Source organism: Callorhinus ursinus, unplaced genomic scaffold, assembly GCF_003265705.2.
Source record: "Callorhinus ursinus isolate GAN/ISIS: 27379988/994484 unplaced genomic scaffold, GSC_fseal_2.0 scaffold19, whole genome shotgun sequence".
Taxonomy (NCBI): Eukaryota; Metazoa; Chordata; class Mammalia; order Carnivora; family Otariidae; genus Callorhinus; species Callorhinus ursinus.
This window is the reverse complement of record NW_027397081.1, coordinates 7,413,120-7,440,210: the sequence shown is the minus strand read 5'-3', so window position 1 is coordinate 7,440,210 and position 27,091 is coordinate 7,413,120. Positions and strand designations below refer to the sequence as shown.

Genomic DNA, 27,091 nt, shown 5'->3' with positions numbered 1-27,091 from the left:
TGGTGCTAAACACTGAATGTACCACCAGAAACTAAATCTATACTCCGTTATTGGCGATCATTTCATCAGGGTTCATCAAGTTGTGTTCAAAACTTCCACACTGTGGCTCAGAGACACTTCTAGACAGCAGGGAAGGGAATTTTTAAGTAGAAACAAAGCCCACCTGTAGCACTCAATTCAAACAGAATTCTGATTTTGTCTGTTTAAAAAAAGTGCTTCCAAGATTTGCAGGATTATACCGCTTAAGAAAAAAAAAGTCTGAAAAATCACCAATTTACAATAATGAAACTATATGAAATGTAAAATAGTTTACGATCGCCCTCCACTTGGTTATGGATATAAGAGCAGTGGGGTCAAGAGAGTTTTGAGAATGGAAAACCGTAAGGAAGAAGGAAACGGGAAAGACTGTGTTGACCTTATAAGGTCCATAATTTGAAGCCAAAAAATTAGGAAGCACATCTAGCTGATCTTGATCCAAGTGGGTCATTAGTCTAAAGATGTTGAAGAGAACATATCTGTTAAGTAGTTATAAAAATGTCTTCAATTTCAGCAAAAGTAGAAAACATAGACCCTAATCACATTTTCCTATTTTTATAACTGGGTAAACATTTCCCATTTCTTATAATTGGTAACACTACTTGGGGGATCTGTAATTAACTTTATTCATATGTAATGGGATTACTACTGTTGCTGATTCCTACAGTAAGGTTTAAACACATTTGAGATAACAGGAAAGTTTACTGACTACTGGCCTATTAAAATTCATGGTTGATGCCATCCAGAATTGTGAATTTAGGATTATAAAGACATGCAGTGGAATATTACCAATATTTGTCTTTGTTATACTCCATACTGATATAATTAAAAACAGAAAAAACTAGTCATGATTGTTTCTTTTTGTAATCTCTAAGGACTTTCTTTACAACAGTAAGAGAAATGGGATACCGCCAACTAACCTGTAAGTAATACCTAGGATACTCACCTAGGGGGAAATTAAGCTGTCCTTTAGTTAATGGTAAGCCCCAATTAAGCTGGGGCATAAAAAGCATTCCACTGAGAGACTATCTAATAGAAATATAATGTGAACCACATACACAATTTTAAATAATCTAGCACAGTGCATTTTTAAATGCAAAAAGCAAAAAAAAAAAGTAAAAAGCAGTTGAAATTAATTTTGTTTGAAATTAATTTTAGTAATCTTTCATTTAACTCAATTTACCAAAAATTATCATTTTAAGACATAACCAAATAAAAGTTATTGATATATTTCACATACTTTTTCAAAATGTGGTATGTATTTTACATTTACAGAATATCTCAATTTGGACTAGATACACTACAAGAGCTCAAAGCCACATGTGGTTAGTAGTCACCATGCTGGACCACATAGGTCCGCTGCACAGAATTTTGATTAATTTTTGTTGAGAACCAAAACCAAATTTGAATGAAAGCTCTCTCTTCGTGTAAACCAAACATGTGTGGACTAGGTGTCCAGGAGGATTTTATTAACTATATATTGGGGCTGTACTTAAGTGTGAAACAGGCAATAGGACAGCAAATCCACCAAATAACTGGAGGCACATTTTAGAGCCTAGCTAAGATGACCTTCAATATTCAAATTTACATTGAAACGAGTTCTCAAGTTCACAAAGCCTCACAAACCAGATTAGATACATGAAAGCCTTTGTGCGTTTCAAGATCAGAAGCTAAATCCCATTATATAGATTGCTAAACTCTGCTCGTATTTTATAAATATCTGGGTTTACCCCACTAGTCTTGATATATATCAAGAAAAGTTATCACAACTTACACATTTTCTCTGCTCATACTCTAAAATCTATGTCTGATTTCTGTTCAAACTTTCAGCCATTCACCTGGAGTGTTTGTGTACATCCCTGTTAACACAGATTTGTACTAACACCAGCTGGTTCCTATCACAAGCCTTTTTTAGGAGTGGAGGTAGAAACGGTTAATTTCTCCATTCCCTGCTGTTTGGTACGCAAAAGCAATGAATATTTTTAGTTCATCTTTTTTTCCAGTTGCCCACAATTTAACCTTTGCATTTATTTTCAAATATAAGTAGGCTTCCTTGTCTGCAATCTTAGTGCTGAAATCCTTCTCTAAATTTCTTTACACAGTGAATTTTTTTTTAAAAAAGATTGTATTTATTTATTTGAGAGAGAGTGCACAAGCCAGGGGAGCAGCAGAGGGAGAAGCAGGCTCCCTGCTGAGCAGGGAGCTCAATCTCAGGACCCTGGGGTCATGACCCATGCCAAAGGCAGATGCTCACCTGCCTAAGCCACCCAGGCACCCCATAGTGAACTTTTTTAAAGGCATATTTGATATGCCCCTCTTCCCCTGCTTGAATTCTTTTGGTGGCTTCTTATCATTATCAGAGAGGCAATACAAGCAGGGATCCTACTAGCCAAAAGTGGTCCAGCTGACATTATTAGCAAAGAAAATATTTATCCTAATACTCTGCACAAACGTGCATGCAACAATAAAGCCCATCTGCTAGTCAGGAGATTTGACCCAAATCCAGAAATCTTGGTTCCATGACCAAGATAGAGGACTTGCCATGATTGGGGAAGGCGTGGGGAGGAGTTTGAATAATTCGTTCATATCAGAAAGAGAAGAGTGGTGTGCCTAGTTTTCATTCTACTTGACAGGAGACTCTGTGGTACATCATCATGTAGGGGGAGTGATGAGGCTCTGGGGTTTTTCTTGTTTACTACTCATATAATGGGTAGAAGCTAAAGCAAAATACAGAGATACAGTTAATTCTAATGAAGTCAGGTGACCAGGTCATGGAAGCATACTAAAGAAATCAAGTACTAGAGTTGGGAAGATGGCAGAAGAGGAGGATCCTGAGCTCAACTTGACCCACGGATACAATGACAGCTACATCCTTATAACAAATCCTGAAAATGACCTGAAGACTGACAGAACAGACCTTTTACAGTTACTCATAAGAAGGAAGCTTTACAGCAAAGGGAAGGAGGGGTGGAGCGCTGGTTGGGAGCCAAACCTCTGGTGGGAATAACCACAAATGGGAGGGACATCACAAACAGGGAGAAGCAAGGGGATCAGACCCCACGGCGGGTGCCCACGGCACCAGGGACCTGCACTGGGAAGATGAGCCCACAGAACATCTGGCTTTGAAAACCAGTGGGGCTTAACTTCAGGAGCTTTAAAAATCATCAGGGCTCAACTCAGGGAACCAAAAAAAAAAAATCAGTGGGCTTAATGCCAGGAGAGCCAGAGGGCAATATGAAACTGAGTCCCTGCCCTTAAAGAGCCAGGGTAATAAATAACTCCACTGAGACACAGCATAGTAACAGCAGTTTGAAAAGTGCCTGGGGTATACACGTAAGAGGTTTATTGACTGATCTCAGAATATGTGATGGAGGGAGGGGCAGAGAACCGCAAGAGATTTCTCCAAGAACAAAAGTGCCAGTGGGTGCCATTTCTCATCCCCATCCTCCCCCGCCCAGATAGCCAGATGCTTGTAGTAGTCAGCCCTATCAACTCTCCATCTACCTTGCTAGCACCATAAACCGTGCCCTGACATTCCCCTGCGGACCTGTCCCATCTAATCCACCCATCTTGGTGGGCATACCTCCAAAGCAGCTCTTGCCCTCACCATACCCTGCAGGCAACCCCAGAGGGACCAGCACAACTGCCAAGTGACTCCTGTCTGGGGAGGGAGAGATGTCCCAGCACACCAGCATGCCCACAGTTCCAGCAGCCCAACCTCTTAGCTGGCTGCATAGGGAGTAAGCCCTGCCCTTTGGTGCACCTGCAGATGCGGCAGAGAGGCTAATGGCAGATGCCTACTCTGACTGCTGGCCTGCCCATAATCCAACCATGGCAGTTGTCTCAGGCCTCTCAACAGCCCGGGGACCAAACTCTACCCAGTAGGCCCACATCAGGCAAAGCGGGTCATTGCAGCTTGCTGGGCTGGAAACGGGACACAAGGCACCACAGGACCTCTTTTACACAAGACCACTACAAGACCAGAAGACATAGCTAACCTACCTAACACACAGAAACAAATAGAGAGTTAGACAAAATGAGGAGACAGAGGAATAGGTCCTAAATGAAAGAAGACAAAAATCACAGTAGTAAAAGAGCTAAATGAAATGGAGATAAGCAATATGCCTAATAAAGAATTCAAAGTAATGATCCTAAAAGACACTAACTTGAGAAGAGTGGATGATCTCAGAACTTATAGGAAGAGGTAGAAAATATAAAAAAGAACCTGTCAGAGCTGAAGAATTCAGTAATGGAACTAAACAATACACTAGAAGGAATAAATAGCAGATTAGAAGACACTGAAGAACAGATCACTGATCTGAAAGATAAGGTAATGGAAAGCAACCAAGCTGAATAGCAAAAAGAAAAAAATAATAAAAAAATGAGACTAGCTTAAGGGAATTCAGCAACATCACTAAGTGTAATAACATTTGCATTATAGGAGTCCTGGAAGGAGAAGAGAGAGAGCAAGGGGCAGAAAACTAATAAGAAAATAGCCAAAAATTTTCCTAACCTGGGGAAGGAAACAGACATCCAGATCCAGGAAGCACAGAGAGACCCCAACAAGATGAACCCACGTTAGTCCACACTAAGACACATAATAATTAAAATGGCAAAAAATGGTGATAAAGAGGGAATTTAAAAGCAGCAAGAGAGAACAGTTACATACAGGGGGCATCCCATAAAGCTATCAGCTGATTTTTTAGCAGAAATTATGCAGGCAAGATAAAGTTTTGGATAAAACTTTGCAGGAGTGGCATGAAATATTCAAACTGCAGAAAGGAAGAAAAAAAAAATCCTTCTACAACCAAGAATACTCTACCCAGCAAGATTATCGTTCAGAATAGGAGAGTTTCTCAGATAAAAATTAAAGTTCATCACCACTAAACGAGCCTTGCAAAAAAAATTAGAGGGAGTCCTTTAAGTGAAAGGGCCACAACTAGAAGAAAATTATGGAAGGAAACAAGTTCACAGGTAAAAGCAAATATGTAGTACAGGTAGTAGATTAATCACTTATAAAGCCAGTATGGAGGTTTGAACACAAAGGTAGTAAAATCAATTATATTTACAAAAATTAGTCAAGGGATACACAAAATAAAAAAGATGTAGGATATGACATCTATATATAAAATATGGTGCTTTTAGAATATAAAATTTAGTGCTTTTAGAATATATTCAAACTTAAGTGACCATCAACTTAATATAGTCTGTTAATACACATAGGATGTTAAACGTCAACCCAATGATAACCACAAATCAAAAACCTATAATAGATAACACAAAAACTAAAGAGAAAGGAATCCAAGCACAACACTAAAGAAAGTTATCAAACCACAAGGGAAGAGAGCAAAAGAAGAAAGGAACAGAGAAGAACTAAAAAAACAAACAAACAAAAAAAACCCAGAAAACAATGAGGAAAATGGCAATAAGTACACACCTGTCAATAATTACTTTAAATATTAATAGACTAAATGCTCCAATCAAAAGACAGAGGGTGAGTGAATGATAAAAAGCAAGACCTATCTCTACATTCCCTGTAAAAGACTCACCTAAAGACACATACAGACTGAAAGTGAAGGGGTAGAAAAACATACCCCATGCAAACGGAAGCGAAAAAGCAGCAGGGGTAGCGATACTCATATCAGACAAAATAAGACTTTAAAACAAAGACTGTAGCAAGAGATAAAGGGTACTACATAATGATAATGAGATCAATCCATAAGAGGATATAACAATTGTAAATATCTATGTTCCCAACACAAGAGGACCTAATTACATAAAGCAAATATTAAGGGAGGGCATAAAGGGAGAAAATGACAATACAGTAATAGGGGACTGTAACACTCCCTTACATCAACTGGATATATCACCCAGACAGAAAACCAACAAGGAAAGAGTGGATTTGAATGACAGACCAGATGAGCCTAAAAGATACAGAGAAAACATTTCCTCCAAAAAGAGCAGAATACACGATTTTTAAAGTACACATGGGACGCTCTCTAGAACAGATTACACAATAGGCCACAAAACAAGCCTCAATAAATTTAAGAAGACTGAAATCATATCAAGCATCTTTTCTGATCACAACTGTATAAAACTAGAAATCAGTTACAAGAAAAAAATCTGGAAATAACAAGAATGCACAGAGACTTAAAAATGTGCTACTAAACAATGAATGGGTCAACTGAAATATTAAGGAGGAAATTAAAAAAATACATGGAGACAAATGAAAATGAAAACAAATGGTCCAAAATCTTTGGGACACAGAAAAAGCAGTGTTAAGAGGCAAGTTTATACTGATACAGGTCTATCTCAAGGAAAAAGAGACATCTCAAATAAACAACCTAACTTTACACCTAAAGGAACCAGAAGAAGAAGAACAAACAAAACCCGAGGTTAGAAAGAAGCAAAGAATAAAGATTATAGCAGATATAAATGAAACAGAGACCAAAAAAACAATAGAAAAAAAAATCAATGAAACCAAGAGCTACTTCTTTGAAAAGATAAACCATTAGGCACGCTGATCAAGAAAAAAAAAAAGAGGACATGAATAAATAAAAAATGAAGAGAAGTGACAATGAACACCACAGAGAAGTACAGATTATAAAAGAATATAATGAGAAAACTATACACCAACAAACTGGACAACCCAGAAGAAATGGATAAATTCCCAGAAACATACAATCTTCCAAGACTGACTCAGGAAGAAACAGAAACATTGAACAGACTGATGACTAGCAATGAAATTGAATCAGGAATCAAAAAACTGCCAACAAACAAAAGTCCAGGACCAGATAAGTTTCACAAAAGCAGAAATAAGCTATTGTGAGTACATCAAAATAAGTTTTTGCATAAAGGAAACCAACGAAACAAAAAGGCAACCTACTGAACGGGAGAAGGTATTTACAAATCATTTAACTGACAAGGGGTTAGTATCCAAAAAATATAGAGAATTCGTACAACTCCATACGAAGAAACCAAACTGGCGAGGATGTGGAGAAATGGGAACCATCGTGCACTGTTGGTGGGAATGCAAACTGGTGCAGCCACGGTGGAAAACAGTGTGGAGGTTCCTCAAAAAGCTAACGATAGAGCTACTACATGATGAAGTAATTCCACGAGTGGGTATTCACTCAAAGAAAGGGAAAACACTAGTTTAAAAAGACATTTGCACCCCTATGTTTATTGCAGCATTATTTACAATAGCCAAGACATGGAAGCAGCCTCGGTGTTCATCTGTAGTCACATGGATAAAGAAGGGTACACACAGAGTATCAGTCATAGGAAAGAATGAGATCTTGGCATCTGCAACAGTGTGGATGGACCTAGAGACCATCAGGCTTAAGTAAAATAAGTTCGGCAGAGAAAGACAAGTATGCGGGATCTAAGAAACAAAACAAATGAACAAAGAACAAAAGAATAACCACACTTAAATACAGAGAACAAACTGGTGGTTGCCACCGGGGAAGCTGGTGGGGGGGGTAGCGGTGGGTGAAATAAATAAGGGGGCTTCAGAAGCACAAACTTTCAGACCAAAAAATCAGTAAGTCGTGGAGATGAAAAACACAACACTGGGAATATAGTCAATATTATTTTAATAACATTTGGTGACTACACTTATCATGGTGAACAGTGAATAATGTCAAGTCAACACGGTGCACACCTGAAACTCCTATGACATTGTGAGTTATATTTCAATTAAAAAAAAAAGTTGAGGACTCTCAGTAATCAAAGTGCACGGACACACAAGTCCTCTTACCCTCCTCCCACCCCGGTGGCGCACAGGGCCGCACCGCTAATGACATGACGAGTCATCGGAAGCTTACACCACATGTGAATGAAGAGCACTGGATTTAAGGGAAAACAGGAACTTAAACTACTGGATACACGTGGACAGAGACGAATTCAATACTCACTGCCGAGCTACCTTAAGCTGAATAGAATCACAGGGTTTGAAAAATTACAAAGCTACTTGGAGGAAATAAACATCACAATAGCCTCAGAATTTCATTTCAGAAATGTGATGAATATTACTCATGCTTTATCTCTGTGTCCATATCTGGGGCATACAGCACCTGGTGTATCCATATTATCCAGCATCTGTCCCTTTAAGGAAAGAGGCCTATTTGCTCAGTGACCAATTTGCAGGTTTGTTTGTTTGGTTGGTTGGTTTTTTTAAAGGAATTAAAATCAACTGCACTTCTTGTCAGGATTTATTAGTCCAGCTCCACTAAATATAAATTTCATTCTGGGACATATTTCACAAACCAAACACGTACTAAATGCTTAATATTTTATATGTAAACGTTTAGGGCTTTCCCTAAGCTTAGTTTACCTTTCTGTTTTAATACCCTTACGCCCTACACACTCAGCAGTGAAACAGGTATCACAAATTATGCTGGACTAAGTTCTGGGTCACTGTCAATTACTGGTGACTTGCTTATTCAACAAACGTACCCACAACTTCTATCAGTGTGGCACATTTTGAAAAGCAGATGAATCGACGGGAAGTAAAGCATGCTGCCTCCACACCACCACAGGAGGATCCCTGCAACCCCAGGGCCTTTGGTGTCTGTCTCGCTTACGTGGCTTGTCCCTGCGTGACTTTGAAGTCACCCGGATCTAAGAGCCCAAGTCTCCTTTATGAAGCTGTAGAAATCATCACTGAAAACCACCGATGATATAAACTTGAAGCAAGAATTAAAATATTCCCATAAATCATACAAATAAAACAGACTGCGAAATTGCTATGCTTATTAAATACTGAAAAAAAACCAAACAAAACCAAACCAAACCCTGGGATAACAAAGCATTCATTAGTTACTATATTCTGGATTGAAATACAAAATCTAACTCTAATGCACTAACTGTAATTTACTGAGCATCTAGGACATGCCAGGCACTTGGTATTAATTACCTTTAATTCTCATAACAGGCCTGTAAGATAAGAATTCCCCTTTTTACAATTCTGAAAAGGAAGGTTGGAAAGTTTTAACAACTTACTTAGAATCACAAAGGTGGTACATAGACAACTCATTTTTTTTTTTAAAGTCTACTTTGGTAATTTTTATAAAAATGCCCTTGCCTTCCTACTTTTAAATTCTAGCTAAAGAATCATTTTCTATCAGTTCTATAGCTGGCATTTAAATGAAACCAAAATATATGGGCGCCTGGGTGGCTCAGTTGGTTAAGCGTCTGCCTTCGGCTCAGGTCATGATCCTGGAGTCGCGGGATCGAGTCCCACATCGGGCTCCCTGCTCAGCAGGGAGTCTGCTTCTCCCTCTGACCCTCCCCCCTCTCACGTGCTCTCTCTCTCTCATTCTCTCTCAAATAAATAAATAAAATCTTAAAAAAAAAATAAATGAAACCAAAATATATTCATCTTATATATGGACTACTTCTGCCTGAGATGAGAAAGAAAATAAAATAGTATTCTATTCTTAACTCACCCCCATATTTACTTGTTATTTTAACATGATGTGTACAAATTTATTATATAATAGCCTTGCCTAACTTAGTATGAGTGGGCAATTAATTTTAAAAGTAAAAGCATGTTTTATTTTATGAGACAAGAAATGGGTGAAATCTGTCTGCATTTTTTTGTTAAATTAAGATTTTGAATCTGAAGTAGATAGGTATTTTTAAATGACTTTTTTCCCCTACTTTATGTAGATCTTATAAATGGCAGAATATAAAAGCTTACTATGAATTTTCATGAGCTCTGGCACTTTCAGAGTTATGGACGTGGTACAACATTTTATTGTGACTGACAGTATAATGCTGCTATAATAAAAATTTCCTGTCAACTTGTTCTGTCCTGAAATGCCTGGAGCACTTCAGTTTAAGTGTCAGATTAAAATATATGATGGCGAGAAGAACAGGCTCTGCACTGTCCCACCGGTCCAGCAAGGGAAACGGGGTGGCGCCACACGAGTGTGGGGGCAGAAGTTTGTTTTCCTAATTACTTAAGAATAGACTGTTCACATGCCTTCCTGATGCCGTCTATTTTTGTAGCACAGTTTTCCTGTGGATGATTTTCACCATGTGTGGTAAGCAGAGTTTAGAGTCTGACGTAAATTTTCAATTATTTCCAGTGGAAATCTTCATTTCCATTGGGAACTAGGTGTTAGTCATGGGAGTGGATGTGAGGCTGATCCTACTGTGACATCATTTATCTAAATGACATCCATCTTGGAAATTCATTTCTGTGGGCTCCAAGTTTTAGAAATCTCATGCCCTTTTCCCCTTCCAAGGTCTGTTTGTGCTTGTCCAGAAGTGCATTTACCTCCAACGCCAAGTACTCCACTGGTACCTTTCTTGGTACCCCCTTCAGAACTCGGCTTCCAAAGTTCAACTGTCCCGTGGTTACTGCCTTCCTCTTCCCTCTCCTGTGGACACCCTTTCCCTGTCCCCTGGGCTTAGACAGGCTCATTCTTAAACCCCAAACTAAACAAAATCCTCCCCCAACACTTCCTCCTCTTTCTTCCCTTCCTCTGTCAACTTCCTAGAATACCGGTCTAGCTCTATTTCTTTCTTTTTTTTCTTTTTTTGAAATTTTTAAGTAGGCTCCATGCCCAGTGTGAGGCTTGAACTCACAACCCTGAGATCAAGAGTCACACACTCCTCCAACTGAGACAGCCAGGCGCCCCTATTCCTGCATTTCTTGACATCCCTGTAACTGGGCTTCTACCTTTAAGGCCATATGGCATTCCTGAAGACAGTGACTTCCTGGCTGCCATGTCCTCTGATCTTTTTTCAGTACTACCCACAGGATATTCTCTCCTTAAAGCCTTCTCTTCTTCCAGTCCTGATGGCATTTGTAGGTCCTTGGTTTTTCTAGCACTATACTTTTTTCTAACCCTCGGGGTTTTCACACTGTTCTTTCCCCTCCCGACCTGTAAATATTCACATTTCATGCTGAATGATTTTTGACACTGGCTATGCATCAAAATACCTTGGCACTTAAATAGATTATTATTTGGGCTCTACCATAGCCCCACTGATTCAGATTCTCCAAGAGTAGAGAGAAGGTGTATTTTTTTGAGACTCCCCCTGGTGATTCTGATCTCTGCCTACAGGTATAGGTGTTCCTCCAGATCCTATTACCTTCTCTCATTACTCTCTCTCCTGGAGATTTCATGATGTTTTGGCCTTACAAGTTATCACTCTGTTGAGGTAACTGTTCACAAGTTCTGGACTACAAGGAAAAAAAAAAATCATTCTGTGGCTAAGTTTGGGAAAGTCTGAACAAGAGAGAGGTTATTTTACTGAAAGACTTCTCGAGGCCATACATACGCTTCATACCTCTAGGACACTCTAGGCCCGCTTCACTTCATCAGAAAGGGTTGCATGCATCCAAATTGATCTCCTACCTCCTATAATCCACTTTAAGTATCACTGCCAGGTTATCAGTGTAAGGCACAACTCTACTCTTATATCCTCTCCTCGAAAGTCTTCAGTTACCTTTGGATCAGGGTCAAGTTCAAATTCTCTAGCTTGTCACTCAAGGCCTCAAAAGGCCTGGCTTGAACCTTTTCAACTTGTTTCTCTCTCTCATTATCCAATAAAAAGTGTACGGACTTTGAAGTCAGACATGCTTGGGTTTGAATTATGCTTTACCTTGGGTAAGCAGTTAATATCCTGCAAGTCTCATATGCTTATAAGTGAAAGAAAGATAATACTGTTTCCACCTGAAAAGGTTATTTTGAGGATTATAAGTTGGTCCTTCTCATATCCCGGGTACAAGTCCTTACTCTCACCTGCTAAAAACCAGTGGCTCTCAAATTTCAGTACATATTCTTATTAGCTGGGGTACTTGTAACAAAAGGTGATGCAGGAGCTACCCCTTGACCTGGACTTGGTAAGTCTATGTGTGGAGTTGGCAGGTCTCTAGAACTGCACTGCCCAGTATGGTAGCCCCTAGCTACAGGTGGTTACTGAACACTCGAAGTATGGCTCGTCTGAATGGAGATGTGCTGTAAGTGTAAGATATCCAATTTTAAGACTTAATATCAAAAGAATAATGCAAAATATCGCATTATTGATTACATGTTGAAATGATATTTTGGCTCTATGAGTCTAAATAAAATATGTCATTCATATCAATTTTACCTGTTTAACTTTTTAATGTAGGTACCAGAAAATTTAAAATGATGTATGTTCCTACATTATATTTCTGTTGAACAGCATTGCTCTAGATGCTTCCCCAGATGATACCTGTGGTAGGTATCCTCAGATCACTTTCTAAGAAACAATATATGAAATTCTAAGCTCTCTGAAAGAACTGACACCTTTACATATTTTTATATCCCCCACAGTGCTCTGAATATTGTGGGAAATTAACTTTATACTAATTGAATTTAGAGGCACTTAAAATGTTGTTATCAAAATTCGTAAAAAGAATTTTATATTAGTTGTTCTTTTTTTATCCCCAGTTCCTACGGAGTTATTTTTGAATTTACATTTCTTAAGTGAAACAAAAGAAATTTGAAACTATAACTTTGATTTGTTCCCAAAGCAATAAAAATATTTTTCTAAAAGAACTGGTGTTTTTCCCTATGGTTATTTGACTTCACACAGAAATAGACTATTTATCTGACTAGATTCCAAAATTGTTGAGTATCATCATACTCAAGTTCTTCATTTAAAACCAGCGGTTAAGAGTCCCCCAGGAACGTGTGCTAATTTTTATGCCACAGTAATTTAGCCAGATGAGGGGAAAAAAGAGACTTGTCTGGAGAAAGAGAGTCTCTTTTTAAGAGAATGGCCGACCGCCCTGGAAACAGATTGAAAGAAAACTAAAAGGGACATAATTAGAAATACGTAAGCCACTTGTTGGGATGCAGAATCATCTTGACTTTCCCAACTGTTAGAAGAGAAATGGCCGCGAAACTAGGAAGACCTTCCAAAGATGGTAAGAATGAGCAACGCTCTCCCCACTCACCTCATTGCCACATTGCTACCGTCAATGACAACTGGCCTCAGATTCTCCCCATCGTCCGCTGTGCTCTCTTGCATCGGAGAGTCAGACCGCTGAGACTCCAGGGAAGACGAGTCCCGCGGGACGCTGGTCATTGTACTCACTGTTTGCTCAGCCTCGCTTTTATTTCCAAGCTTGACGAGCTCTCCCAGGATGTCGTTGATTAAAGCATCGGTACCGAGTTTATTGAGCACGAGCTGAACCTGTTCTTCCGAATAGCCTAACTTCAGCGCAAACTCCAGTTTTGTTTGGTATTCTCGCACCACATCAGGGGGCTTCTTCACTTCCTTGGACGTCGTCTGGGACTCCTCAGGTTTAAAGTCCTGCAAAATGTCGCTGCGTTTGAGTATGTGAGGCTCTAAGCGGGGAGACCTACACAGTTGTCTGTGAGTCTTGGTTAATAAGCATGGCTCTACTGAAACGCTCCTCAAGTGTTCTGACTCATTATCAGAATGTGTGCTTTCTTCGGAGTCACCAGAACTCGTATTCTCTTCAGACACCTCTTTTTCTTCCTTCCCGGAATTGACTTTATCCATTGTTGGCTTCTCTACCATTGACCAAGGTACAGATGTATTTAAGTGTGGGTCAGTACTCTCCACATAAAGGTGGCCCAAGTCGTGCCCCAGATGATCCTTCAAGCCCATGAAGCTGTTATGTGTACTTGACTCCACTTTGCTATTTTTTCTGTATTCCTGAATGCAAAGCACCCCGTATTCCTAGAGAAAAAAACGTAAAACATTTAGAATTTTGTATTTATTGGTTCATTCTTGTTCCAGTAAAGGTGAAAGAATATCGCCCAACTACCGAACATTCAACTTTGCGGTTTCTCTGCATCTTCTCAACCCTCGTAACACCTTTGCCCCAGATAGGATCATGCCCTGTTTTTCAGAGGAAGAAGTTAGGAAGGAGAATGTCATGCAATTCCTCTGAGGCAACAAAGAAAATAACTAGTGGAACTGGATTTTTTTTTTTTTACCCAGTTTTGCGTGACTCCCAAACCCGTGCTTTCCCCATTCTATCATGCTGCTTCTCAACCTTTCGTGGAAGAGATCTTTCCACTGTCAGAAAGGCCAATGTTTCCAGACTGACACCTACATTATTACCAAAAAGCATGTTCTGGCTAAACTGTGACAGGTTACATACATATTCTCTAAAAGAATTCATAAACATTTGTAAAGATTATTTTGAAGGGAAAGCCATATGGAAAGAAAGGCAAACGTTAACTTACTATAATTGGAAAATTGACATTAATTTGGATCAAGCTTAACAACAATCTAAAGACATTCCAGATATAATTTAGGTGGAGTGCTAAAAGAGCACAGTTCTACAACAGCCAACAAAGAACTAAATAATCACAAAGTGAATTATATTCCATCGAGGAGATGCATAGTTTTGCCCTAACAATCTTTATTTTGTGGATACAGAGCACAGTAACAGAAGACAAATTTTAATGTTATGTTACCCTTACTAAGTGTCAGGGACACTACCATCTATTTTATTCCAGGGGGAAAAAGTGCTTTTATTCTCTGCACATTTATAGAAAGCAGAGAAATGGTACAGTTCACAGAAAAGTAACAGCAAATAAAGTACGTTGAATATGTGTTCTTTTTTTTTTAAAGATTTTATTTATTTATTTGAGAGAGAATGAGAGAGAGAGAGCACATGAGGGGGGGAGGGTCAGAGGGAGAAGCAGACTCCCCGCTGAGCAGGGAGCCCGATGTGGGACTCGATCCCGGGACTCCAGGATCATGACCTGAGCCGAAGGCAGTCGCTTAACCAACTGAGCCACCCAGGCGCCCCGAATACGTGTTATCTTAATTTCCTGAATTTAATGTAAGAAAATACTTCTGTATCACATCAGATAATTAGTTACCCATTATCCACATTTGGTTAAAAAGTCATCTTTTCTCCCACTTTGCTTCCCCCCCGCCCCAAGGAATGCTTTCACTGTTTAAAACACTTTTGCTGTTTTGCTAATTTTCCTTAAAGTCTACTGGGGAATTCATTATTCTTTCTATACCAGGAACAGGTTAGCAGAATAAAATTATCTGCTCTTGTGCTCTAGTGTAAGGACTATATTCACACCAGTGGCTTACGTATTAAGGCAACTCTGGTGTTCTATCCAGGGATAACATTAGTCAGGCAGTGGTGGCTGGATTTGAGACTGTCATAAAACACCTATTTAAATCATCTAAAAAAGGAAATTGCAAAAACATTTTATTCTAAAGCTCTTCAACATCTTATTTACACTAGAAAGGAGCTATTATATAAATGTTAAGAGAAAATGCTAAGTGTTTTTCTAAGAAGTCACACATTTGAATGCATTATGGTGAACTTATTAGAGAGGGGAGTATTCCTATAATGAAACAAATTATATTCAGTATGGTAAATACTAAAGACTAGAACATGGAATCTTTAGCTTGATAACACCACATTTAAAATTTCATCAGTGTAGAACTCCTACACATTCTACAGGAGTTTCTTCAGGTTTTATCCCTTGAGAAGACAGATAACATTGTTCTCTTAATGCAGCATTTGTTTATTAGTTTTAAAGAAACATCAAGCTTTCCTGGCTCCAGACTGCTCAACTGATAAAAAGAAATACTCCTTAGCAGATGCTCTATTAGGGAGCTGTATCCATTTCAATTTTTTTTTTCCTATTAATATGGATATGCATGAGCCCAATTATTTAGAATTAAAGGCAGGGATTTTGAAAGCAAATCTTTACACTTTGTGATTTATTAACTACTGTAATATACTGACACCATAATGCAAGTAACAAATCACAACAGAATCCTAATGAAGGGATACAGTTAAAAGAAAAATCTGCACTGTGGCCTTCGCAGAGCTCCCACCAAAAGTATCTTGAACAAGGAAAACCTATTGGAAGCTGGGCTGCCTGGCAACCAGAAGCTGGTTGCTAAGCTGCACTCTTTTAACACGCCATCATGAATGCTAGCACAGTGAAAGAATAATTTGGTATGAACAAAAGCCTATAAAAGAGACTGGGACTTAAGTGCGTCTGGTTTACCCTCCGAGAACAATGCAGCTGCCAAACCAATCTGGAAGCTCCGACATCATTGTTCCGTAAACCCCACAATCTGCTCCGACTGCAGGAAGTGTATTTAATGGGCAACATTTCTGATCTCCCCTGAAAAGTTTGGGTTTTGCAGAAGTGCTGTTGTGAGATAATTCTTCAAGATAATGACTCACTGACCAAATCCCTGACTTCAACTAGGAAATATTATTTTAATATTGGGCTGAAGTGTTTTCCTTTTGGACCTTTTCAAATAAGATGAACACTGCATGAAAACACAGCCACTGGGGAACATGGAAATGAAACGTTATGTTTAGAGAATAAGTGAAATTATTAATTGTCACAGTTTTCAAAGAAACAAAACCAAATACTATAAAGTTTTTAAACTAAAAATTATCTACCCTAAGCAAGTACCTAAATCTTTATCACTTCAGTCTAATAAAAAAAAAAAGTGTTCACGGTACTATGTACATCTGCTCTCCTATATAATTTTGTTATATAGCTATAATGATAAAACAGGGAGGGAAAAATGAGATTATCAACAATTTGCTTTCTATAATATTAAACCAGAGAAAACTCATTTGTATACATGAATGTATTTAGTGAATACCACACACCTTTAACTTGTAATTTACAATTCATCTAATTATAGATACTATGTAAGTAAAAAGTTTACAATAACTGGGCTAACATGATTTTTAATACTGATCTACCCTACTTTAAAAAAAATTAACATCTAATTTGGTTAGGCACAATATTTTTTCTTTTAAGATACTCTGGTTGAACTTTTTCCCCACAGTGACAGGCCTCTCTTCATGTTCCATACTTCACTGGTTACTTGAGAGAAAGTCACCCAATGTCATCTTGTCCTCAACAGGCAGTAAAATAATTGTTTTTAGCTCCTACAGATCAACAGACGAAGTATGAAATAGTACGAATACGGGCAAAGGAGTTCAGTTACCAGGCCTAGATCTTCTCCGTTACATAATCCAAATCTGAAATAACCTTACTTGTAGTAACCAGATGGGAAACATTTGGTTTTTAAAACTAATCTGAAGTACTTCCTTACCCACTTGAAATTAGTAAAAGATTGCCCTGACTCAACATGACACTTAAAATTTTTTTCCCCACAATATCTTGAAATCACGCAATAAAAAATTAAACGCCAGTCTTAAGATTTAAGAGCTGAAAAAAAAATATTTTCATAGGCTGCAGTACTTGTTAAAGTAATGTCATGTGAAAAACTTACAAGGAATTGTTATAAGAAATCTTAGGACAAAGAAAAGTAGAGGATCTTTATTTTTGCTCAGTGCCTTAAAAATGATCAACATAATGTTGAAAAAGATAGCAAAGGCTCCAATAACATCACCAATTTATTATTACAGGTAAGGTAGAAAATACTTTTCTCCCTAATTTCTAAATCATTTATTAGACTTTTAAGTTTTGCATTTACTCAAATGCAAATGTATGTAAGTCATCTTTAAATCAATCAACTATTAACTAATAAGGATAATTTTCCTCATTTCATGAAGCAGCAGCATAGACAAAATTTCACACACAAAACAGGTCAGTGTTTATACTCCCATAGTTATCAAAAAAACTACCAAACTGCAAAAAATATGGCTTAACTTTTAAGCTTTCTATCAGGAATCCATTGTAATTGGCCTTTACACACACTATATTCATGAACACAGAAAGCACTGGGCAAAAATATAATGGTCTGAACACAAATTTTTACACTTACAAAACCAAAGATTCCCTCCAGATACTGTACTGGAAACTAAAATAATTTTTCTGGCTAAAGGCCTAATATGTTAAAAAATCAAATATTTGTTGAAAAAGACCCAAATTTTCATGCTAATTTTGTAGACAATGAAGTGTAACTAATTATTTTAATAGTCAAAAAGAAACTGTATTAGCTGAAAGCAGGCTTAGGATATGGTTATCTACTAGAAATTTGTTGCAGGGACACAAATTCCCCCATTTGGTGAGATCTCTGAAAGTTCTCATTAGATGACTTGGATAATCCTTCACCTCAAATCCAGTGGGGGAAAATTTTTTTTATTTCTAAAGAGCCTCATATTAATTAGGAATATGAGACCACAAAGTTGTTACATCAATTTGTTTGTTTGTAATGTAAAGTTACAATGCCATAAAGCGGGTTCTGGTTGTTATCCAAATGATAATACCATGAGAACAATGAAAATAAAATAATGAATATGTAATAAATACCCACTGCTGTAGTCTCTGTGTATTTAATTACCATTGTATTTCAGGGAGTGCTGTTGTCTGCATCCCTCTGGCTAACAAAGGAAGGATGTCCCTTTGAACAGATTGGTTAATGCTCTGGGGCAACAGATGTCCTACTGGAACTGCAGGAGACCAGCAACTGGTGGCCTGCCCATCTTCTGAAAACTTTCAATAGACTCATGCATATGTTCACACAATAGGGCATGTGGTAGAAATGAAAACCTCTTTTTAACCCTTCATGCTCGCTCTTTCCTTCCCAACTGATGGATGAAAGTCTTTGTCTCCTCCTCCTTTCCCCATTTTGGAACTCCTGAAAGCAGTTCTTGGAATGACACCTTCAATCTAATATTTGAAACTAATGCAGGGGAAAAAATTTAAGAAAAGGTGGGAGAAATTAGAAACTGTACGTGACTATCAAAACTGCTGACAAAGCAGGTGAATGCTTAATCATCATATTTACAATAAGCTGTCTGAAACATCTACCTGTGTATCAATCCATCTCCTCCAAGCTGGCTTTTTTAAGACAATGGAAAAAAATCTATCAGATCTTACTACCAGTTCACAGCGCCTAAGTCTGACAGTGACACTTGAAGAAACACAAGAATGTGGTAAAACCCAAATTCATTGTTTATCAAAACATCAGAACGTGTCAGAACTCATCCTTCAGTACCAAATGATCCCATGCCATGCCTAACGCCTTGCAAATGTTCGTGAGGCTGTAATTATTTATGTGACTCCAGACATAAGTCTACAGAGAGAATTTCCTTGTATTTTGGCGCCATGTAATCATCTGTAGCCTTTCATTGGAGGGGTTTCCTGTCCTTTACAGAGTTCAAATTAATCCTCTCAATATTTAGCAAAGTTTAACTTGCAAGGCGTGAAGTAGCACAGATACTCACGTTAGCAGGAAAATACAAAGACATTGGTTTCTGTAGCAGCCTCAGCAGTAGCTCCTTAACACAGTTTTAGCTGCAGACTTGCAGGCAGGCAGGAAGAACAATGAATGGCTGAACAGATGGAAATGGCAGTGTCTTTGCTTAACCTATTACCGAGTGGAGTAACAGCCAATCATGGGCCAGAGAGCTCACAATGAGTTGGCCGGGCAGATGCAAGCCAACCTCAGCACCCTGGGTCAGGTTCACAGGTTTCTAAGATAAGCAAGTTGATGTCATTCTCGGGGTCTGCCCCGGGCAGCATGTACTATTAACGAGGGGTGTGCTCCAACAATAGGCCAGACAAAGCCGACTCTCTGGCAGCTGCTCATTGGGAGCCCAGTCATCAGGCAGCAGGCTGCCAACAAGAAACACCTGGCTTGGGCAGCCTTTGGCTTTTCCTCCTTGTTTTTCATGCGCGGAACAAAGAAGCCAATTATATTTTCAAGTCATAAAAGTTGCATGTTTCCAAAAAGTTGAGGCTATCCTCCCCGTCTATTAGCTTTTGAGTTTTGAGAAATAAAGGACATGAGGTGTGTCAAAGTAGCAATTTGCTACTGCAGTAATCCCTTTTCTTTAATAAATGAGTCAGTAGTGAAGTGGGACAGAAGGCTATAGTAAAACTATTTCCCTGGAAGCACCAGGAAATCCAAAATATTCTTAGATATTGGCTAATTTGTTGCAAGGCAATAAAATGAAAAAAAAAAAAAGAGAGAGAGGTAATGAAAGTAAGACCGCAAGAGACAAAGGTTTAAGAGCTTACAAACAGAATTTTAGAAAGTTCACTAAAAGCACAGCGTAGGAAGATAAAACAAGTGTGGTCCAATCGTGTGCCGAATGTGTCCTCTAAACTGTTATCTTTAGACAAAACTATTTAACTTCAACCTAAACCACCAGCATAGCCCACCTTGTATGCCCAATAGCAATGTAAAATAAAATTCTTTTATGATGGATTCTAGTTACTCATGTCACTAAATAAAGGCTTTCATTATGTTCTAATATACAACATACTATACCTGTTAAAAGCATTTGATTTTTTCATAAAATTTGTTCAGATGTAATACTCAAATTTCAGCTCAGGGACAAGTTAACCGTATGAAGAAGTAAGGTGGTATTTTTTGAGGTATATAAAAAAAATTGGCCCCTCGAGGAGGAAGCCTCTTACCTCCCGATTTATGTCCAAAGTTCCAGACCACAGTATTTATAATGCTAAGGACTACTTGCTTTTGAGGGCTGCGTAAGTTCCATCTCGAGTGGCCTCTGATTATTACAAAAGTTCAACCAAAATTTAAACACCATCAGGTGTTGTGAAAGGATCTCCCTTGCTCAAGGAAAAGTAAAAAGACATCTACAGCTGTCCTACGACCTAGTTTGGTGAAAGAGCGCCCCCTACCCGCCCACACGGGCGCGCATCCACTCTTCATTGCAATGCCCATGAGAAGGGCGAAGGCGAGAGCAGCTTTTACGACTTTCTGATACAGGCTGAATTACGCAGGGCCCAGGCTTTTCCAAGATACGAGATTTGGGTAAAGCACCCCAAACCATCTAAATCAATCTCTCTTTACATATACACAAATACCGAGGCTACTCACGATTAGGGTCCCTTGTGACTACTTGGGGAACAGGCGTTATCTGTTGGGACTCCTGGCCGGTGGGGACTTAATTGTGACCACTCACGTGTAAATGAGATTTTCCCCATTTACAACACAAGGGGAAGAAGGCCTACTCTACATAGTTGAAATTTTTCAGTTATCTCACGGAAGAAAACATTCCTTATGCGTACTAAAAGCCTAAAAAAAAAAAAAAATCACTGTTACCAGAAATAAAATAAAAATACCAAGTATGCTTTAGATCACCATTGGTCTGTATTTTTCCTCCAAAGAGCTTAATCTTTTATGACAGTATATCATTCCCAAACTGTTAGAAAATTTCAAAATCTGTGAAAATATTTTTTAACTGAATGTCATTATTATTAGGTTTGCATGTCACACTAATTTCTAAAGCAAAACTGTTCTTTTTCGACCAAGGGCTGCAGGAATGTTTCTGCCTTGATTAAGCCTATGGTCTGATGTCAGAAGCCCGTTAAAGATAAAGCATCTCTAATATTACAGTTTATTGCAAATTATAAAGTGAATCACCCAGAATTCAAATTTTATGTCTTGGGTAAACATATGAACATAGAAACGAAGAGAGTTAAAATTTATTTTTTTAAGTGGTGTGGTGGTATTTCTTTTTGAAATTTTATGAGTAAAAGGAGTGAGGAATATAAGTCAAGGCCAGTCAGTGAGTAAATGTACTTCTTTTGGTAAAACTGAGTTTGATTTAGTAAGATAAAAATAAAACATACATTAATGCAAAATGATTCCAACAACTAAAACCTAATAAAACTTAAGCAACGCACTGACGAGATCAGAGACAGTGAGGTCAGTATTTATGAATTCACATTAAAACTTTCTTGGGTATAAAAAGTAAACTCTTTAGTATGAATTGCAAGTCTTCTCTTTTGCCCTGGGTTTTCTTTCTTCTCTTTATCCCTTGCTATTATAGTTACTACTTTATAGCTTTAGTTCGGGAGGAGGAGGAGGTATCTTCTCACTAATTCCAGCCACCGGTGAACACAAAGGAAAGAAAACTACCCAAGGGCTCAGCAGGAAGCCTGATCTCTAGCAGTGGATTAAGCTTTTTTGCAAACAGCAAATAAAGGCAGTGATCTGAAAAAGCTAATCAGATCCTGCTGTGGTATTTAGACTACCTTGGTTGCTGGTATTGGATAATGTTAAGCACATTAAAACATCTGTAGGTGAAAGGCCCGGCTGGCTTTCCTAGTCACAGGCCCTAGTCCACTTCCCACCCTCCGAGCTCGGTGGGCCCTGCGGACAGAAGAAAACCAGGCAGCGTAGGGTTCTGGGTGCACACGGTCATCCGTCAGTGCCAAAGGGTGTGTCTAATGTCAGGAGCTTCAACCACATGAGAGGACCTTGTACGTCCGCTGAAATGTGAACGTAAACACGTGGGCTTTGCCTCTGCTGTTGGGAATCAATTCTCTTCATCGCTGGTGACCCAAGCCCACTTCCTGGTACCTTTCTCTTAATATGGATTTGTTCCCCTATTAATATACAATCTCTCCCGATCCTAACAATAACACCACGGAAGCAAAATTGTTCTATCAAATTTCCCCAACTGTCCCCCAAAGGTTGAAAGGTTAAAATTTCAGCAAAACCTTTTATTATTTTTGAGAATTAAAAAAAAAAAGAACCAACAAAAACCCTAATTTATACACACAGTGGAAGAGAACGGAGCAAAATCAATCGGGTACTAACATGTGAACAAAAGTGCCCCGGGGGCAGGTTTTATTTCTCTTTTATGACAAGGTGAGCTCCTCCAAGAGCCCTCAGCTCTTTGCAGTGTTCCTGTAACCCCCTCCACGGAGGCTGCTGTCAGCCGCTGTGGGCTGAGGGAGCTCCAGCCTCTCTGGCATGGGAAGCTCCTCCTGCAGGTCTCCTGCTCTGGCTTCAGCTTCCCAACTAGAGTGGCCTCCGTTGGTGCAACCCACGCTCCCGGCCTCTGCCTCCTCACTGGAGGATGACTTATCCAGTGGGTGAGTCTGGGAAGAGGAATTTTGTAAGCAAAGCCCGGTCCCTTTCCTCTGCATTTTTCTCTTTGGGATCTGCCCAGGCTGCCTTGCTCCCCAGCACTGCCTGAGATTGGGTGGTTAAAGCTTTCTAATTTGGAGGGTTCAACGTCGTTAAGCTCTTTAAGCCGGGCTCTTAAGTCATGTCCTGCAACAGTTCCATCAGAAAGCTATTTTGATGTCCATCTGCCTGGCTCCTTTGTCTACTTCTCAGTTGGTTCAGAACTAAGGCAGGAAAAACATCCCCTCGAAAAACATTCAACAAAAGTTTTGCTATAAAGAACTATTACGGGAAAAAATGATAAAAACACACAAATTAACTCTGATCAGAACACTTTTAAAACATATATGAAGGGAAAGGTTAAAAAAATAAAGAAAAAAATTCCGTAACAAAGAGGGAAGATAATGTTCCTCAAAATAAAAATTCTATGGGTCTGACGATCTTTCAGTGCCACATCACTAAGAGCAAATAAACCTCAATTCTCTTTCGGGTTCAGAGACAAATAGTCAATAAATCCACAAAAACAGTTATTTCTTCCCAGTAGTCTAAAAACTTTTCTGTAGTCATTTTGTGATACCATAACCCACAGCATAAGACTTCAATTATTTCCCAGTATTAACTTCCCATTCAGTATTTTTAAAAATTCATTAAACAACTAAGTCTTTAGAAAGATGATCTTCGATTCTCATTAAACTTGTAAATAATCAAGGAATTTTAGAAAAGCGCAGAGAATATAAAGGACATCCTAAATGCCAATGAAACAGGTTACTAGAACAGCTCATGTATAAGGGAGGAAGGGGGAGAAAATTCATGAGGGAAAAAGGCCATAAATGATTTTAAAAGAGGTATAAAAAGCACATGATATCCCTATTAATAAAGTAGTTAACTGAAACTGAGGAAAAGCTGACCAAAAGTGGGTAGTTTTCTATAAAATATAGACAAGATATTCTCTGAATTCTAACAACTTAGTGACACTTGGCCTCTACGTAGTACTGATAATATTGGCAACCTCATCATCTAAGCCAAGTCAGAACTTAACTCTTCTCTCCTGATGCTGCGGACCTTCATGTCCCACGGTCTATACCATTCCTCGCCTTCTACCTGGTGTGTGCTCGTTTGCGTCCATCATGCTCTCTCTGGGCTGTGCATCCCCAGCCGAAAGCCAAGGTCGGGCATGGGGGCTTGTTCTTTAGGCATTAAATTAGTCTACTAAGCAAACTAATTCAAACACTGCTTGGTCAGGAGCGTTGTGAAAAGAGAGATTGGCAGTGTCAGGCTAGAAAGAGTAACTATCAGATAGGTTACAAGAAAGCTCTATCAGGAGGTCTGTCTCTTCTTACTAATGGTCTAGAAGAGCGTGTCAGAGTGTACTGTGTAAAGGAACAGGAAAGAAAAGCATGATATGCAGCAAGCGATACAAAAGCAACTAGGAACCAACTATGACCCGAAGTTCTTTGTTAATTAGGAGTTCTATCTAAATTCTCATTGATAATCAAGACAGTGCCTTACCTACCAATTCTTTCTAAGATGGCAAAATGAATTGCTTCAGTTAATACTCCCAGAGGCCCTCATAGCAGTGATTTTAAAGTCCTGCACACGACTGGATTTAGACAACTGTCCTGGTGTGCAAGAAGCGGGAAACCACTGAGAGGCTAACACAATGTGTGGTTGTGTTAGACAATGCTGCGTGAAAGCAGCACAGAGGTTTATAACAATTTCTCTTTATAGCGTTCTGTTCATATCAGAGGGCGATGTAATAATTTCAATAGGAAATTTAGATTTCTGAGCACTAAGGACAAGACTCCTTCCAAATACAAATCACCATATACTTATAATAAGTTAAATTTAGAACGTGAGTAATTCTAAACAAAGGCCAACACCATTCGCTTGTAAACTCGTACAAGGCAGGGATGCCTGGGTCTTGGTTTCTGATGTGTCTCCATGACCCTGCGAAGTGCCTGGCACACAACAGGCATTTAGCAAGTATGTGCTAAATCAATGACGGCATTTCGATACCTGGGTCAAAATCTTTTCCAGATTTATTTGCTCTTCTCTTCACATAACGTATATCCTACCCAAACATGAGTATTTACAGCAATGCTTTATTTGGTTGCACACCAGAGTCATCCGGGGAGATTTAAAATACACTGATGCCAGAGTCTCATACCTAGAGATGTTTATTTTTGCACTGGCCATAGGCCAGGTGAGTCTAATGTGTACCCAAGTTTAAGGAGACCAGTGACTTACAGGATCTTTCTTCTAAAATACCTTTTTCTCCCCGGCTTCACTTATTAAAATCTTACCCACTATTACCGAAGATTCAGCTAAGACCCCTCTGCCAGGAAGCCTTCCCTGGAACACGGTTAAATTTGTCTTCGGATTACTGGAGTTTTGCACAGGGCCTGGCACGAGGCCAGGACTTGATAAATGTCTGAGTGGTGGATAATTCTGGGAGCAGAGCACACAGGAAGGCATATTTATTGAGAGAATGATGTGTGGTTGGTCCTCATTATTTGCAGATTCTGTATTTGCAGATTGGCCTACTTGTAAAAATGTATTTGTGACCTCCAAATTAATACTCGTGGTGCTTCAGTCGTCCCGTGGACGTGTGCAGGGAGGCGAAACATCGGAGGTGCCCGAGGACACATCCCAGCTGAGGCTGAACAAAGTGAGGCTTCGCCTCCTTGCCGAAGCTCTCATACTGTAAACACGTGTCCTAAAAAGTACCATCTGGTGCCACGTCTTTCGCATCTTGTGCTTTCTGTCGGCACATGTGGGGTTTACCGGGCCCCCCAGCCTAGCCCTGAGGTGCTGGCCAGTGTTTGTCAGCGCGAGAAGGCCGCGAGGCGCCTCACGGAGGACAGACGCGTGCCCCGCGAGCCCGTGTGGGCAGGAGTTACGGCGCTGCTGGTGCGAGTTCGGCATTTGTGAATCAACAGTATGACATAAGGTGTCTTTAAACAGCAACGCGCGTACAAGGTTGTGTGTTGATCGGTCCCTGAAAATGTTTTGACTTGAGGCTCACAGGAACGGACTCCTGTATGTTCTCTGGGAGCCACGGGTCAGTATTTGCAGCAACTTCATATAACAGAACTACAGTGAAAAACAAGAGTTGCGTGTCATTTCTCCCTCTTCAGAACTCTTAGGAGAGCTTACTCGTAATTTCTAATACCAGTTTCACTCAGCAATAGGGCACCTCCTAGGGGCCAGGGGCTGGGGATACAGCAGGAACGAAGCAAGTCCCTTTCTGTTGCAAAGCTCACCGTGTAGTGGGGGGGGGGGGGGGGGGAGACAGAATCTGAGCAACACATCCGTGTCAGGTGATGGTGAATGCGACAAAGAAACTCTGGGTCAGGGGAGGCTTCTGTGATGAGGTGACGTGTGCAGAGACCTGAAGGAAGCAAAGGAGATGTGCACAGGAAGAGGGAGGACTACGTATGAAGCCCTGACAGGTGAGTTTGTCTGTGGAACAGCAATGTGGCCAGCCACGCTGGTGGCAAGTGAGCAGGGGAAGCAGTGATAAGACGGAAGGCAGGAAGGCAGCCTCAGGAGAAGCCAGGTCATGGGGGCTCCGAAGGGCAATGCTTCTCAGACCTCACATAGCATTTGCACCGTGACGATCTTGAAGATTCTCATTCAGGAAGTCCAGGCTGGGGTCTGAGATGCTGCATCCTAACAAGCTCACAGCTGACGCCATTGCTGTGGGCCCCGGGATCCTAAGTTGAGAAGCATGACCATAGGTCACACTGAGGCCTTGGCTTATAGTCTGAGATGGAAAACCTTTGGAGAGTTTGAGCAGAGGGAGTGATAGGACCCTATGTCATACTAACGCCTTGTAAGCCTGGGTTTACTTCCACACTTCCGATTGTGTCCCACTGACCTTCTTCCAGGTCTGTGCCTGTACCATATATTAAGACTGTGGACTCAGAATATATTGGGAACCCTGCATGTGCAAGTCTTCTTTCGTTACATGTTTTCTCTTCGTTTTCATATTTTTATCCTGGCTATTTTTACACGTACATGCTTCCAAATACTTTAGAATTGTTTTGATGGATTTTAACCAAAAAGCTGTTGGGAGTTTGATGGAGACCGTGCTACCATAATACTTGCTTAAAAAGCACTCTGATTTGTTCAACTGTTCCATCAAGGACAATTTGGTACGCACACAAATATTACTCAGCCATAAGAAGGGAGATCTTGCCATTTGCAACAACATGGATGGACC

The 27,091-nt window shown here is 39.6% G+C and overlaps 1 protein-coding gene across 4 annotated transcripts in view; it reads right to left on the bottom strand.

Moving 5' to 3' along the window:
- ZC3H12C (zinc finger CCCH-type containing 12C) overlaps nucleotides 1-27,091 on the bottom strand; it is a 75,877-nt gene that overhangs the window by 26,546 nt on the left and 22,240 nt on the right. For all 4 annotated transcript variants that reach the window (XM_025893736.2, XM_073903710.1, XM_025893738.2 and 1 more), the window contains exon 2: nucleotides 12,980-13,731. In XM_025893736.2, coding sequence (XP_025749521.1) covers nucleotides 12,980-13,731 — 752 coding nt within the window. The remainder of the gene's footprint in view (nucleotides 1-12,979; nucleotides 13,732-27,091) is intronic.